The 14550-nt window shown below is 40.4% G+C and overlaps 2 protein-coding genes and 1 long non-coding RNA gene across 7 annotated transcripts in view; 2 read left to right on the forward strand and 1 right to left on the reverse strand.

Moving 5' to 3' along the window:
* septin6 (septin 6) overlaps positions 1–10517 on the forward strand; it is an 18312-nt gene extending 7795 nt beyond the window's left edge. The window contains exons 5-11 of one of the 5 annotated variants that reach the window (XM_010794949.1): positions 1371–1532; positions 2612–2708; positions 4352–4520; positions 4673–4805; positions 4897–5087; positions 6132–6184; positions 7808–9115. In XM_010794949.1, coding sequence (XP_010793251.1) covers positions 1371–1532; positions 2612–2708; positions 4352–4520; positions 4673–4805; positions 4897–5087; positions 6132–6135 — 756 coding nt within the window. In that variant the 3' untranslated portion in view covers positions 6136–6184; positions 7808–9115. Of the gene's footprint in view, positions 1–1370; positions 1533–2611; positions 2709–4351; positions 4521–4672; positions 4806–4896; positions 5088–6131; positions 6185–6475; positions 6521–7807; positions 9116–9473 lie in introns of those variants that run through there. The other 4 variants (XM_010794948.1, XM_010794945.1, XM_010794947.1 and 1 more) reach the window with 4 other exon arrangements.
* Positions 1–14550, forward strand: part of LOC104966470 (low-density lipoprotein receptor-related protein 1B-like) — a 1038955-nt gene that overhangs the window by 180831 nt on the left and 843574 nt on the right. The gene's annotated exons all lie outside the window — the stretch shown is intronic.
* On the reverse strand, positions 8036–9463 carry LOC104965897 (uncharacterized). Its single transcript, XR_800599.1, has 2 exons — positions 8419–9463; positions 8036–8381 (listed from the first exon to the last, which is right to left on the reverse strand). It is a non-coding gene; the product is annotated as an uncharacterized lncRNA (long non-coding RNA).

A 14550-nucleotide genomic window follows, 5' to 3' on the forward strand; every position in this document is an offset into this window, starting at 1 on the left:
GGCGGACGATATTTAATTGTGGCGGCCCGCCACAAATAAATCAATGTATGGGAAACACTGGACATACTGTAGGTAAAGCCTTTGCCACTGCGTTGTTGTGTGTCGCATTTTATCTATCTACTCTAGTCATGGGTCATGAAGTCTTTCTAGGCCATCTGCCTGCATGCTAATTGGCTCTGGTCTTGTTACTGAGGCGGTGTAGGTCAGCTGTGAAACCACTCAGCTCAGTAACTGCGTCCTCGTTTTTTGTGTGAGTCTTTCCACAGTAGCTTATTTGCATGGACCTCCTGGCTCCTGTAGAAAGAGACGGCTCAGTGTTTGCCAGAGCAGCTGATCCCTCTGGCGAGTGCTCACAACAGCGTGATCCAGAAAGCATCCTCCCCTGTGTACACATCCACCTCAGGGAGGGGGGGCTGAAACAATACTCTACTAAAGTGTCCACGACCAAGCTGAATCCTTACTACACTCAGGGGTGCTGTTAAGTTTTACTTGTTCAAATGCCCGTGAGCTGTGTTGTTAGTTAAAGGGGCCCACAGCTGGAGAGCTAATACTGTGGGATTGTGTGGGCGACAGGACTCGTAGAAAACAGTTGGGTGGGAGTGAAAGTCTCATTTCTTCTATCAGCAAGTTGTATGCATTAGAATGACCCATTTCCTGTTTGAATAACATGGATCGCATTCTTGCTGTTGAAATCACTCTATTTAAGTGATATGGAGCAGGAGCCTGCTGCTCCCTTTGCTGCTCTGTTTATAACTCTGTTCTTAAGAATGTGTAATTGTCTGCAATCCACAAAGGCCTGGAGCTAGATAGAGGTACTGTGATGTGTTGAATGGTGAAGAGATGTTCAGTACCCATTCCTTAAGGACGTTTTAATTTAAATATGTTTTACAATCCTTGGCAAACTGTGATTGAAAGCACAACATAAATAGTTATCTGTGTTTTGTATTCCGTTATTAAACCTGAATGCTGTTCAGTTGAGGCTACTACTTCTATAAGACCAGCTTTATCTGATTTACAATGGCTTTGATCTTTTAGCCCTTTTTGTAGAAAACATCCACTACTTTCTATATTTGAACTTAATTAATGGCGTTTGCGAAAATTGACGGAGAGACATCTATTTATCGGTTGCCCATCTGAAAGTGTTGTCTGCACCTTGTCATTGTGTCAAAGTACTTATGTATAACGTTAAGTTTAAAGTATAAATAAATATGAAAAAGGGGGTAGGACATGATAAGCATAACATTCTTAGGGTCCTTTTGAGACTGCCATACTTTATTGTGTTGTTAATTGATAGTTTGATGTATGTGTTTGCTGTGTATTCTTTCCTGTTCAGAAAACAAACTAAATTCTTTCTTATTTCTCAACCTCAGGTCAACATTATCCCAATCGTTGCCAAGTCGGATGCCATCTCCAAGAGCGAGCTGGCCAAGTTTAAAATCAAAATCACCAGCGAGCTGGTGAGCAACGGGGTGCAGATCTACCAGTTCCCCACTGACGACGAGTCTGTGGCAGAGATCAACTCCACCATGAACGTAAGGCTCAAAAACGACATCACATGTTTTACACAGGCTCATCTCACTGCATAAACACAGAAGTACAGAAGATACATTAATAGAAATTCCTTAAGAATACATTATTTTCTGATTGACCATAAATACATATCTATCCATTCTGTGCGTTCACACATTTAATTCCAAGACAAACGGGTGTTAAAATACATTTCTCCTTCTTGTCCACGGGGGAATTTATACTTGAAACCTGGGCAATATTTTATTTTGTATAACAAACAGAAACATAAACACTCACACAATAAGACACAAACAATCAGATGATGTGAAAATGTTTTGAGATGCTGTTTGACCCAATCTTTATTATTATCTAACAATATGAAATCTCGCACACTCAAGTCCACCTGACCATGGCTGTGTTAATGGACTGATTTCTGTATCATACTTCTTTTCGCTTTTAACAGTGTTTACTATATATTCCGTTTTGCTTTACCGGTATGACCAGCATGTGATGTAGAATCAGGACAGACCTCCTCTGTGCGTGCTCAGGCATTCAGGAAGCCGCCTCATGCTGGGAGGAGTTTGTTCAGAGCAGCACAATCAGCCCGCTCACTCTGCAGGAAACTGCTGTGTGGGAACGAGCCTCAGTCACTGACAGATGAGCCGAGGCTCCCTTAACTGTTTACGGATCTGTGCAAAGGCCTACCCAACTGATTGTGTTAGTATGCTGCCTCTGGGCTGTTGTTGTACGATCTGATCCTGACCCTGTTCTGATATAGAAGTCATCCGCCCTCCTCTCTGAGCTGCTTCTTGCCGTGTGTAAAAATAGGCTCCTAATGGTCGAGTTATATAATAAATATAACACGTGTTTCTCTCTTTTCCCTTTGTGATATAATGCTGCTTAGAAAAACATGAACGTAAGTTAACATGTAAGAATAAGATGGACTTTAGTGTAATAACGAGTAAGCAGAGATGTAATCAAAGCAGAACAGCAGCTTTTAAATGTGCAGTTTTGTTTGTTCTGTGGGGAGACCTTGAGAGATCCTGCTCAGCTCTCAGGTGTTTCACGGAGTACCAACAATGCTTTTCCGTCTGCTCCACAGAGCCATTTGCCATTTGCCGTGGTGGGGAGCACGGAGGAAGTGAAGATTGGGAACAAGATGGTGAAGGCCCGGCAGTACCCCTGGGGGACCGTGCAGGGTAAGCTGAGGTCACATCCTGCACAGGAAATGAGAGCGCGCTGCCTCTCGTCAGAGCTGCTGCAGTTATATAACCTCATTTAGCAGCTATTAACTCCTGCAGATGAACACATATTATGTCGCTTAAAATGTTTCTTTGATTTGGTATTGTGTGTAATGTATTGCAAATAGATGGAGTGTAGATCTGAAACATCACACTTACTGTATGTGCACTTAAGCTTTCAAATATCTAGTTGCACATGAGGTTCATTGTCATTTGATTAAGCGTTACTTCTGGGGTTTCACATTCACATCTATAGATCTGTGTTGAAAGTATATCCCTTTCTATACATAACCTCTGAGGGTAAATAGGGCTATCATTTCCAAAAACGGCCCTAAAGCTGAAAGTCAACACTTTTACCTCACATTCAGTGTTCCGTTTTACATGCAGCCAAAATCAAGGAAATCTAATACTTACAAACGGCTCTGTATGATGTTTCTGTCCAGAGGCTTTATTTGTCATTGGATCTATTTACTGAGTGAATGTGTGCGTGCATAGTGAACTCACATGGTGTCATACGATCTGAGGGGGGTGTGGAGTTCAGTCCAGTGACACAATCAATAGACGAGCCACAGGACAGGAACACTATTCTGTCCTGGAAAATACTCTCAAGTTATAATTCATTAGGGTTATTTGTTTTAAATCTAAATGTTATTTGATGCTAGAGATATAAGGCTCAATTTCCTATGGTAGCTAGCGATTCATCTGCTTAATTCTTTATTATTTAATTGTTTGGTCTATAAAATGTCTGGAAATAATTTTACAAGTCCAAGGGGGAAGTCTTTACATTTCTATTTTGTAAGTCCAAAACCCAGTGATTCCATTTTAATATGAATTAAAACAGAGAAGAGCAGTTTTTTGTGAGGCTAAAACTGCTTTTTCTGAAATGTTTACATTCATTTCTGTAGATCAGGGGTGTCAAACTCAATTTCATCGCGGGCCACATTAGCATTATGGTTGCACTCAAAGGGCCGGTTGTAACTTTAAGACGATATAAATATATAAAATAATGTATTATATTACATTATTGCCTCTGAATTGGATTATTATCGGATAGGGTAATAACTTCATAATTAACTACGTCTGAAAGCAGAAGTCTAGGGCAAATAATTGCAAGTCTCTTCAGAGCGCATGTCACAAAATGAGATGCATTGTGGGACATGTTGTTTATTGGCAATGTGCTTCTGTAAAGTGACAAGTAACCATTACATTACATTACATTGCATTTAGCTGACACTTTTATCCAAAGCGAATTACAGTAAGTACATTCGACCAGGAAGATACAACCTTGAAGAAAACAGAATCATATAAGTACATCAGGTTTCATAGAGCCAAACATTTCAAGTGCAACCATATAATAAACATATTATATTCTTTGCAAGCTCTTGCGGGCCACATAAAATGAAGTCGCAGGCCGGATTTGGCCCCCGGGCCTTGAGTTTGACACCCCTGCTATAGATTGACTTATCAAAAGCCAGCCTATCACTGCAGCTCTCGTAGTATCTGTTTGTACCTCTCACACTAATGCATAATACATAATGAGTAGGATCCCATGTTGAGTGAAGCACTTGTTTATCTCTCACTATGATGTCTGTCTTTCACAGTGGAAAATGAGAATCACTGTGACTTCGTCAAGCTGCGGGAAATGCTGATCAGAGTGAACATGGAGGACCTGCGAGAGCAGACTCACACCCGCCACTATGAGCTGTACCGCCGCTGCAAACTGGAGGAGATGGGCTTCAAGGACACGGACCCTGACAGCAAGCCCTTCAGGTACAACTGGAGAGGAGACCGCTCCCAAACAGCTGGACCGCTCTGCATCCACATATCATTGAAACGTTTTTACCTTTGCAAGATTGTATCAGTCTGTGTCTTGTTGTCTTTGTCTGGTTATGAATTGTTGTACTCCCTTTTTCCTTTGTCAGTCTGCAGGAGACGTATGAAGCGAAGAGGAACGAGTTCATGGGGGAACTGCAGAAAAAGGAGGAAGAAATGAGACAGATGTTTGTCCAAAGAGTGAAAGAGAAGGAGGCTGAGCTCAAAGAAGCCGAGAAAGAGGTGCGTCCTTTCATCATCCTGTTCATCACTTGTTAAGGGAAGTTCCTGCCTTTGCATTCAATAACCTAAAGCATGGTTTGTCTCACGATAGCTGCACGAGAAGTTTGACCGTCTGAAGAAGCTCCACCAGGACGAGAAGAAGAAAGTGGAGGACAAGAGGAAGTCCCTGGACGACGAGCTCAACATGTTCAAACAGAAAAAGACTGCCGCAGAGCTCTTGCAGAACCAGGCCCAGCAGGCAGGGGGCTCCACCACACTCAAGAGGGACAAAGAGAGGAAAAAGTAAGTATTGTTCTCTTCTTCCTGTGCCTTCCTCACATCTCTCCGTACATGTTAGGGGCTTCAGACCACCTCCAGAGGTTTCAGGATTGAAAAGTCTGGATGCTGTGGAGCTGTGACGAACAATACCACATGTTATTACATTGACCTTTCATAATGTTGATCATTTGCCAAAACAAGTACATAAATATAGCTGCCACTAACTATGTGAGAAGCTGTTTGTTGTAAAGCCTTTGGGGTCTTTATGACGGAAATGTGTAGCTTGATCCTGACAGAAATGCAAACTCATTCATTCGACTTTATGCAGACGGAACTTCATTTCCGTCTGTTCCTCTAATATCACCAAGCGCTTAGTGGTTTCTTTGTCAGCACTCGTTAATAATACGCCTTATATTTGCATAATTTAATGCTTTAAAGTAGTTAAAGGCTCAGGTTAAGCTCAAGGCTTCTCACTCTGCTCTGTATTTCTGAGAGGCAGAAGAGTGCTCCAGTTTGCCCTCTATATAATAACGGAGAATATGTTAAGCATTGAATTCCTCGCTAAGAGAGCTGACCAGAATTCATAATTTATCACCAATGTGGAAAATGATGAGGAGCAGAGAAGGGGAGAGACTGGTGGAAATGACTCCCTATCCTCATCTAAATAGTTGAACAATTGCCAACAGTCAGAAATCATCATGAAATGAAACCCCCCTGAACAGATCTGTGTAAATGACTTTATAGCATCTCTGTCAACAAGTACTTGACAGTTCCATTAGCTTGAAAGGGTCTGATCAAAGTTCATAATTGTTTTAGTGGAAACTATTTGACAGTGGCCACTCCTCTGGTTTCAATGAATCTAGAGTATTCACTTTCAATGTTGTTCCCCTGACATTAACTTTGTTCCTTCCAACACTATATCAATAGTTTCATTATACCATGAGAGTACGAGACTGTTTGTCGCAACATGTTTGTCAGTGTTGGAAGCCAGAAGTGTTTTTGTGTGGTTGAGGTCTATGTGTGCGGGTCCCTTCCTGTTGGTAATCAACTGCTGGTTTTGTGTTGAAGCTGATGTGACGACGTGCCTGTTAAAAAAGGAAGAAGACACTTGCACTGAGAAGGTTCTTGTTGCTTTATTTTTTCTTCCCTGTTAATTTTTTTTCTTCACAGCCACTTCTTTTCTTTATGAGCTCTGCCTGGATACATTTTCTCTTCCTTAAGGGGCCGCTGTGCCACTTTGTCTGTGGTACACTGGTTAAAACTGACTTTCACTTCAAGCGTTAACACAGATAATGTTTGTTTATCTGTCAGCGTTTTCTTCAGATCCCAGTTGACACAGATATTGATGAGTGCTTGTAAATCTGTCCTGTGAGTGCATGTGTCACCTATGTTGCATCCATAATGTTTTCCAGTTAACTCCTCCTACTTGCTGCATGCTGCATGGGGCATCTTTTCTGGTAAGACACCACCTACGAAATATAACAAAAAAAGATATTAAACTTTAATTTGTGACAAGTACATGAATAAAGATATAATGTCAAATATTCTTATAAACTCATCACATGCATTTATGTAGGAATAAAGACTTAATTAGTAAAACATTTGATAAATCAAGTCTTTTTGATTCTATTTTTCTGACATTGTACCTAACAGTTTTTTTCTTAAATGTCTTACTTTTCATTTAAAGTAGCATAACAAAGTATTTAATTTGACTTGCCTTAGACATCAGGAATCCTGTAAAAGGTCCTCAAACTGGGAAGGTTTCTACACTACCAAGTGTCTGAGGAGTTAATCTATTCTGCAGATACTCTCCATTTTTTCCCTTCATTGACTCTGACTTCCTGCACCTGGCCTACATTTAGAACAGGCTATATTTAAGCATTTCATTACAATCAAATGAACTTCTTTCCAAACTATTATCTAAATGAAATGTATTTCATTTAATATTTGAAGTTATCTAAATGTGCTACAATATGATAAATGGGCACAGTTATTCAGGTATGTGAGAGTTGCAGGCCTAAAGTATATCCTTGTTAACATCTGTGTCGATCATATCCTTGAGCTGGCAGTGTTTACCGTCCTTGTGCTGCCTCCTAAATAATCCGGTTTATTAGATCCCCACACACCCATTTGATATACTGCCCCATCTGCCTCTCAAAACCCACAACAGTGTCTTTTTTGTGGCTCTCCAATGGCCTTTCCCACTCGCACAGCGATCACACAAAGAGCCATTGAATGCTGAAGTGAGGTCACAGCAGAGCAGCAAACACCCTCAGGGCCCATCGCTGTTTGTGGAGATGACATGTTTTGTTGATCTCGCAGCCATATTACGACCCTCCTCCTTGAGTGGATACATAAGCCAAATCCACAGAGGGGAGATGTTGTTGAGACTCAACCGCTGGGGAGGGTCGAACAGAACAAAGGCATCTGTCTTTGCAATCTGTAAACTCCTCAAGCTGCTCAGCACTGTTAAAATAGATGCAAACAAGCTGCTGTTTGATGAGGAAGACAATCAGACACATTGTTTAAAGCTCAGGCGGGACAAAACCTCTACAAAAACCAAAATGATTCAAAGAAATAGATGACTGTGCTGCCACCCTAACTTCTAAACTTTTGTTGAGCTGCCTTGAAAGCACGATCTGATCTAATCTGGTCACTAAAGTTGATGTCATGTCACCCATGTGAAACAGTGTTGATGATTGAACTCAAAGGAAGCATTAACAGCCCTTCTCTCTCATTTCCAGCTTAGGATTCCTGTAGAAAAAGTGCTCCCTTGTGGCCGTCCTGCTGTGAATGAGTTTCCACCTCATCATCTTTTTTACAGAGCCCCATCCTTCCCCCCGCCTCACCCTCACCCAACCTCCATAATTCAACCCTCCACATGCCNTGCTCTCTGGAAGACGCTGGGCATTGCTATCGGTTTGACATCACTCTGTGTTTATTTTGCTGAATGACGCTTGTGTGGTATGTTGTTTATACAAGCAGTTATTTAGCTTGTCTTCTTAGAAACATTTACTAAATAATGCATTCTATGTTTTTTATTAAAAGATGAATTGCATGATGGGGTGAGCTTTTAAAAACATATTAACATACATGACTACCTTTGTGATGGGCAGAAATGTGTTGAGGGTAAAGTGAAACAGGCGTCAGACAGCAGGGAGAGTACAGTGGCCAAAGATCTGATTGGAGGATGGATTAGGTTCATGTTGATCCATCTTTAGATAAAAGGACAATCATCTAAGAGACTACTTGTCTTAACCTTGCAAACAACAATTGCCAAATTACTTTAAATCATTTAGTCATTGGCTTCAGATCCAGCTCAGGGTGGACAACAACAACAAAAGTTCACTGGAACATTTTGGGTGATATTTATTTCCCCCCCAGTGTTTACATTTTGAGGCATATACACACACATAATTGCATAATAAACACACACATGTTTGGGATGTTTGTTGAGGCATATACCATACATTTGGTGGTTATTTTTGACATAGATTATTTGTTATTCATTTCAAGTTATACGATCCTTAAGATTGTAGTCCTGATTGATTGAATGCATAACAAGTTCTAAAAAAGGGATTTGATTTCATGACAATAATGAGGAATATAACTTTAAAGGTTCCTTATAATTCCCTCAGCAATATAGACTTAAATTAGTAAGAATTAAAGAATTGGTTTTATTATTTTTGTCCCTGTGCTGAAGCTGTTTCACTCTACCCAGATGCATGAGTAGTTAGTGAGCCTAATCTCTTTGCCACTTCTCCCATACCTCATTTATTGTCATGTGTTACGTGCATACATGTATTAGCTTTCACATTTGCACTTTTTTATACCCAAATTTGATGTTTTTTTAAAGTATATATATATATATATATTAAAGTTGTCAGTGCAATTGTAACTTTCTTTTTTACTTTACTTACTATTGAAGGCACATTTGAAAGTCGATCTTCATGATGTCCACATTGTCCTGCAGGGACCACTGTTGTTTGTATCAGTGTTACACACAAAACAAATATTATCATTAAAGAAATAAAGGCCAATTTTTCACCAAATATACCAACTGTGGCCATAATCATTGTGTATGACAAATATTGCTGTAACGTAGGAGACCAAATGGGGAAAGTGGGAATGCTTGATTTACATAATGAGGCATTTCAGTTGATGTTTGTATATCGGAGAGATTAATACTCTCTAAATCGAGACAGGAAATTCATTGATCTGATCAGTTATTGCTTGTTTTTCACCACTTCAAGGTTGCTATTATTGTCTCTTGAAAGAGAACACAGTCTTGGATTCAAGACATTCCTGCACCCTGTCCTCATGATTCCAGGGTCAAAATACATCGAGAGAAAGAGCCTCTCCTCCTAATCCTCGGCTCACTGGTGTGTGTGGTTTCACTTTCCTTCGCAGTAATCCCTGGCTCTGCACTGAGTAGCTCCTCAGCCCTCAAGCTTTGCTGAGGGAGCGGCCTTTGTGGGTACTGAGTACCTCAAATGTGACCAGCGGCTTTGTGGACCCCGGGCTTCAGGGTTTCTTAATCATTACCTGCTCTGCTATCATATGGATTCATGTGTGTTTCGCTGCAGCTCTAACCTCACCCCCAGCAATCTAATTCTTGCTTCTTGTGCCTTTTTGCTTTTGTTTATATGCACTGTTTGTGTTTTGATGTGACTAACACTTTTTCCACTTGATTTGGTGCACTTGTTTATTTATTGGCATATTTGGATAATTATTAACACTTTTTCTCATTCAAATGTACCACAGAGGAAAAGACAATCACTAGTGGGCACAATATAATCACAATAATAACTCGGGATGTTATGCTTAATATTTTGTTTTAACAACCATTATCACAGGGATTTTTACAACCTAATTTTGTATTGTGATAATCAAACATTTTCTACCTGATATTAGATGAACTTCTAAATCTGAAACCTGACCCATGATTTTTGTTTTTCTGCTTTTCCACCTCTCTAACTGCTGGCTTTCTCTCTTTGTCTCTTTAGCTTCTTTTAATCTCTCTTGACCACCTGAAGAGGGGATTGCAGCTTCGGCAAGAACTAAGCACCCTTTACCTCTTCCAGTTTTTTCCTCGCTGTATCAACCCTTTTTTATTCTCCCCATCGCATCTCTTTTTGTTGAATATGGCCTTATGTGGACTGGCATGGTATTTCTGACCACCTAGTGAAGCTCTATGAAACCCACGCGGGTAGGGAACTGGGCACAGTTTCAATCTTTAATGTCTTAATGTATATAAAGAGTCTCTTGTAGTAAATAAAAGCTGGGGTTCACACATTTGCAGGACTCATAGGGGAAATCATTATTTGATCTTGCACTATGCATTCGTCTTTTCAATAGGATTATAAGTACTATATTATAGGCCCTTTCACACCGCAGTACCTTTCCCACAAAGGTTCATCAGAACTTAGTTCATGAGAACTCTTCTACTTCTCATCATGAACTAAGTACAGATCGCGTTGGAATAAGTCCCTGAGGGAGGATTAGGCAAATTAAGCCGCTGACGTCACTACTTCTTCTTCTGCTTTGGGTTTACTGGCAGGCCGCAAACAACTTCACGGCGTATACTGCCACCCGAAGTCCCCGGCCGGAAGTCCCCGGAGTTGGGGTTACTTCCGAGTAAATCGCCAATCGCCAGCAGAACGCCAATACCTCCTCATCTCCACCGCTCCCATGTTTTCTTTTGTGTTGCCATAAGTTAGTCTCTCTGCGTTTGTGCGCTGGGCTAATGCTAATAATGCTAATGCGAGGATAATAAAATGGCGGCTTCACAACATTTTTTTGGGAGTTTTACGGGGCGTTGTTTGCAATCCTCCCAGCCAATCAGAAATAGGAACCTTTTTCTCCCACGAAAGTCCCTGCTCTCTAGCAGGGACGGAAAAGGGGGTAAAAAGGTTCTCATGAACTCATTTTAGTTCCAGATTTTTTTGGTGTGAGCGCAACATTTCAGAACTATATCGGAACTAAAGTGGGAAAAGTACTGCGGTGTAAACGCGCCTCATGTGCACATTAAAAGGAGAGTTTGGATGTTTTAAAGGTGGGTTTCATGAAGTACTTCTCCTAACTCGGTGTATTACCTACAGTACATATACACGTCTCCAGTTTGGAGAAACACAGTTAAATTGAAAATAAACCTAAGCAATGTACTGCTGTGGACAGGGGCACTATTTTAGCCACCAATTTACATCGATTTTACTTGTAGTCAGACAGCCATTGCTGACTGGGAACTGATGTTGTTTAATACATGTATGCACTCTCCACCAGACTCCATTGACATGGGTGTCGATGGTCTATCGCTGCCTCAACCAGTTAGTATGTTGATGTGTGAATTTGTTAAGTATAGATCTAAAGAATGATCAAACATATTCTAAATATAGCGACACGTAAGGTGGCAAAAAAGTGTTTTGCTGTTGCCAGGTCCAGACCTATACATGCTTCAGTGTTTGAACTGTCTGTTTCTCAAATGTAGGGGTGTGCCATAGGTAATAAACTGACTGTATAAGTGCCTCAAGCCTACTTTAAACATTTGTAACTATTCCTTATAAGGGATTAGATGAAACATCAAAGCTTATTTGAAAACAAAACTCATCAAGGACAGAAGCACTTAATGCACTATGTGTAATGTGTTATGGATATAATGAGTTATCACGTTGTTTTTCTTAAATCTATTCAGTTAAAAATGTATATCTCCTGCTCTCTGATTTTATGAACATTACAATCAAATTAAGAGTCATACTCGTGAAAAATCCAAAGCAATATTTCTACTTAGCACTTCATTTGATGGTGCCCATGTTTACATGTCACTGTTAAATACCATGGAGGTCACATGTAATGGCCTTTTGTTACACATTGTGCTTTAATATTCACAAGCCTGTTCTATTTTTTTTTTTTGCATGCATCTTTTTATTTCATTACTGCTGTGATCTTTGACTTTTGACTTGCTTGTTTTTATCCCCTAATAATTCAATTTTGCAGTCTATTTCAACTACATTGTTGTTTTTCTTCAAATGGTGCATTTTATTAAAGTATATTTGCTCTGTCCTATGTTTTCAACTCCCTTTGCCAAATCTTAGTATAAGATGGAATTGAACTGAAACCCAGATGGGAGTATTAAAAGGATACTCGTGCATTTGTATAATTTATAAGGATATATTTTGTGTATTGAAGTGCGGACTTGTTGTTTATTACCTATGACCTTTGGACGTGACTCTCTGAGTGTAAAGTAACATTTTGGTGTCAAAAAATGCCATACATTTTTCTAGTATCAGTCATCACTTCTTGTAGTCAAAAACTCTCCCACACTACAAATAATTAAATATCATACTTTAGTTTGATTCCATTGATGTACATTTTCAATAAAAAAATATGATCCAGAACTATAACGCTCCCTTGTCTTTTATTTACAGTGTTTGCAGCTCATGGTTTAACTAAATAATATCAATTAGCACTAGTTTTTCTGTGCTGGAAGCTGAAATGACCTGTAATCACCAAATATTATATACGAACAGTATTTATTTTATTGTAATTAAACTTGATCTAATCATGGGCTTTCCAAATACATTGATTCTTTTTTTCTTAGTTTGTGTATGTGTAATACTTAGGCAATATGATTTTGAAAACCAGACTTTACTTTTACACTAGACTAGACTATTTTTTATTAACTAACTCGGAGAACATTAAATGCAGAAGTTAAGAATATTTGAATAATTAAGCAGTAGGTAAAGTGACCACACGGACTTCACCTTGTGTAAATAAAGCATCTAAATAGACGATTAAGTGTTATAAAATACTTCTTATGACTACTTTTGTGCGTTCATTTTGAGTGAAACTGCAAAGATTTACTTTCAGTCTCTCAACTGATGGATAGCATTTAGCACATTGCTGCTGAAGATGTGTATTGTAAATGTCAGTTAGGTTTTTATTATGTCATATAAGCTTCTGAAGCAAGTGGCCGTTTCTCAATCGCGAGGATGCTTGCTTGGTAGCACATGTCTTCCGAGTCACTTGCTTCAGAAGTTAGGCAAGAATCCTTCCTGGCATTCGGATTCGGAAAACGAAGAGTAGAACAGGCTAGCAAGTGTGCAGGTGTGCGTCATATGAGAGGCCCCGCCTTACATTTTCCGCCACAGATTTGGGGAAATTGGTCCGTGCGCAAAGCATTGTGGAAACTGGCTTCCAAGCCAATATTTCAAGGATGCTACGTCATCGAGTGCCGCCGAAGGACTGTTCCAATCTCCAGCATACTTGGAATTCCACCAAGGCCGTGTCCTTGGTTTGGGGGGAATTTTGAGGCTGCACATGGGTAGACTTCACGTCCTTAAAATCCCCACAATGCTTTGCGCACGGACCAATTTCCCCAAATCTGTGGCGGAAAATGTATGACGCATACCTGCACACTTACTAGCCTGTTACACTCTTCGTTTTCCGAATGCCAGGAAGGATTCTTGCCTAGCTTCTGAAGCAAGTGACTCGGAAGACATGTGCTACCAAGCAAGCATCCTCGCCGTTTCTCAATCACGAGGATACTGGCTTGGTAGTCACTTCCTTCAGAAACGAAGCAAGTATACTTCCAAGCCACTTCGGAAAACAAAGAAGAATGGAACAGGCTAACAAGTGTGCCACTCTCTCTAACGGTTCCAACATAAACTGTACAGAAAATAAATACCTCACGATGTCTATCTAATTATGAACCCGCTTTACTTTCACGGAACACATTTTTGGTGATAACACATGCAACAAAGTAACATATTTACCAACTCATGTTCTACGCCACTACATACTTACATTTAAATTTGTGCTGTACTGCGTCGGTTCAGCCATTCTCCGCAAGGGTTTTTGAAATTGGTCCGTGCGCAAAGCATTGTGGGGATTTTAAGGACGCGAAGTCTACCCATGTGCAGCCTCGAAATTTCCCCCAAACCAAGGACATGGCCTCGGTGGAATTCCAAGTATGCTGGAGATTGGAACAGTCCTTCGGCGGCACTCTATGATAGCATCCTTGAAATATTGGCTTGTAAGCCAGAATCCTCGAGATTGAGAAACGGCCCCGGACTGCACTTTCACTATCCGCCGTGTTTATGATGCGCCAGCGGACGTCATAAATGTGCGTCTGCTGCTGTGGGGAAACTATGGAAACTNAACAGTCCTTCGGCAGCACTCGATGACGTAGTATCCTTGAAATATTGACTTGGAAACCAGTTTCCTCGCGATTGAGAAACGGCCCATGTGTTGGTAAATATGTTACTTTATATGCTATCGTTTAGGACTACTGTCCCCGTGATTAATCTTTAAGCTCTGGGATTTGATGTTGGAGTGGCAGTGCGCCAAGGTTACGCCGAGTGTCAAACAGCTGTGTGAAATGGAACGAAATCACGCCAGACTATCCAAAACTGAAATCGAACGCCCCCCCAGAACTACACATGCTGGCTATTGTGTTTCGCAAAATGTTCTATGGGACGTCTCTACTGAA

Source organism: Notothenia coriiceps, unplaced genomic scaffold, assembly GCF_000735185.1.
Source record: "Notothenia coriiceps isolate Sejong01 unplaced genomic scaffold, NC01 NC01_scaffold00037246, whole genome shotgun sequence".
NCBI classification, from domain to species: Eukaryota; Metazoa; Chordata; class Actinopteri; order Perciformes; family Nototheniidae; genus Notothenia; species Notothenia coriiceps.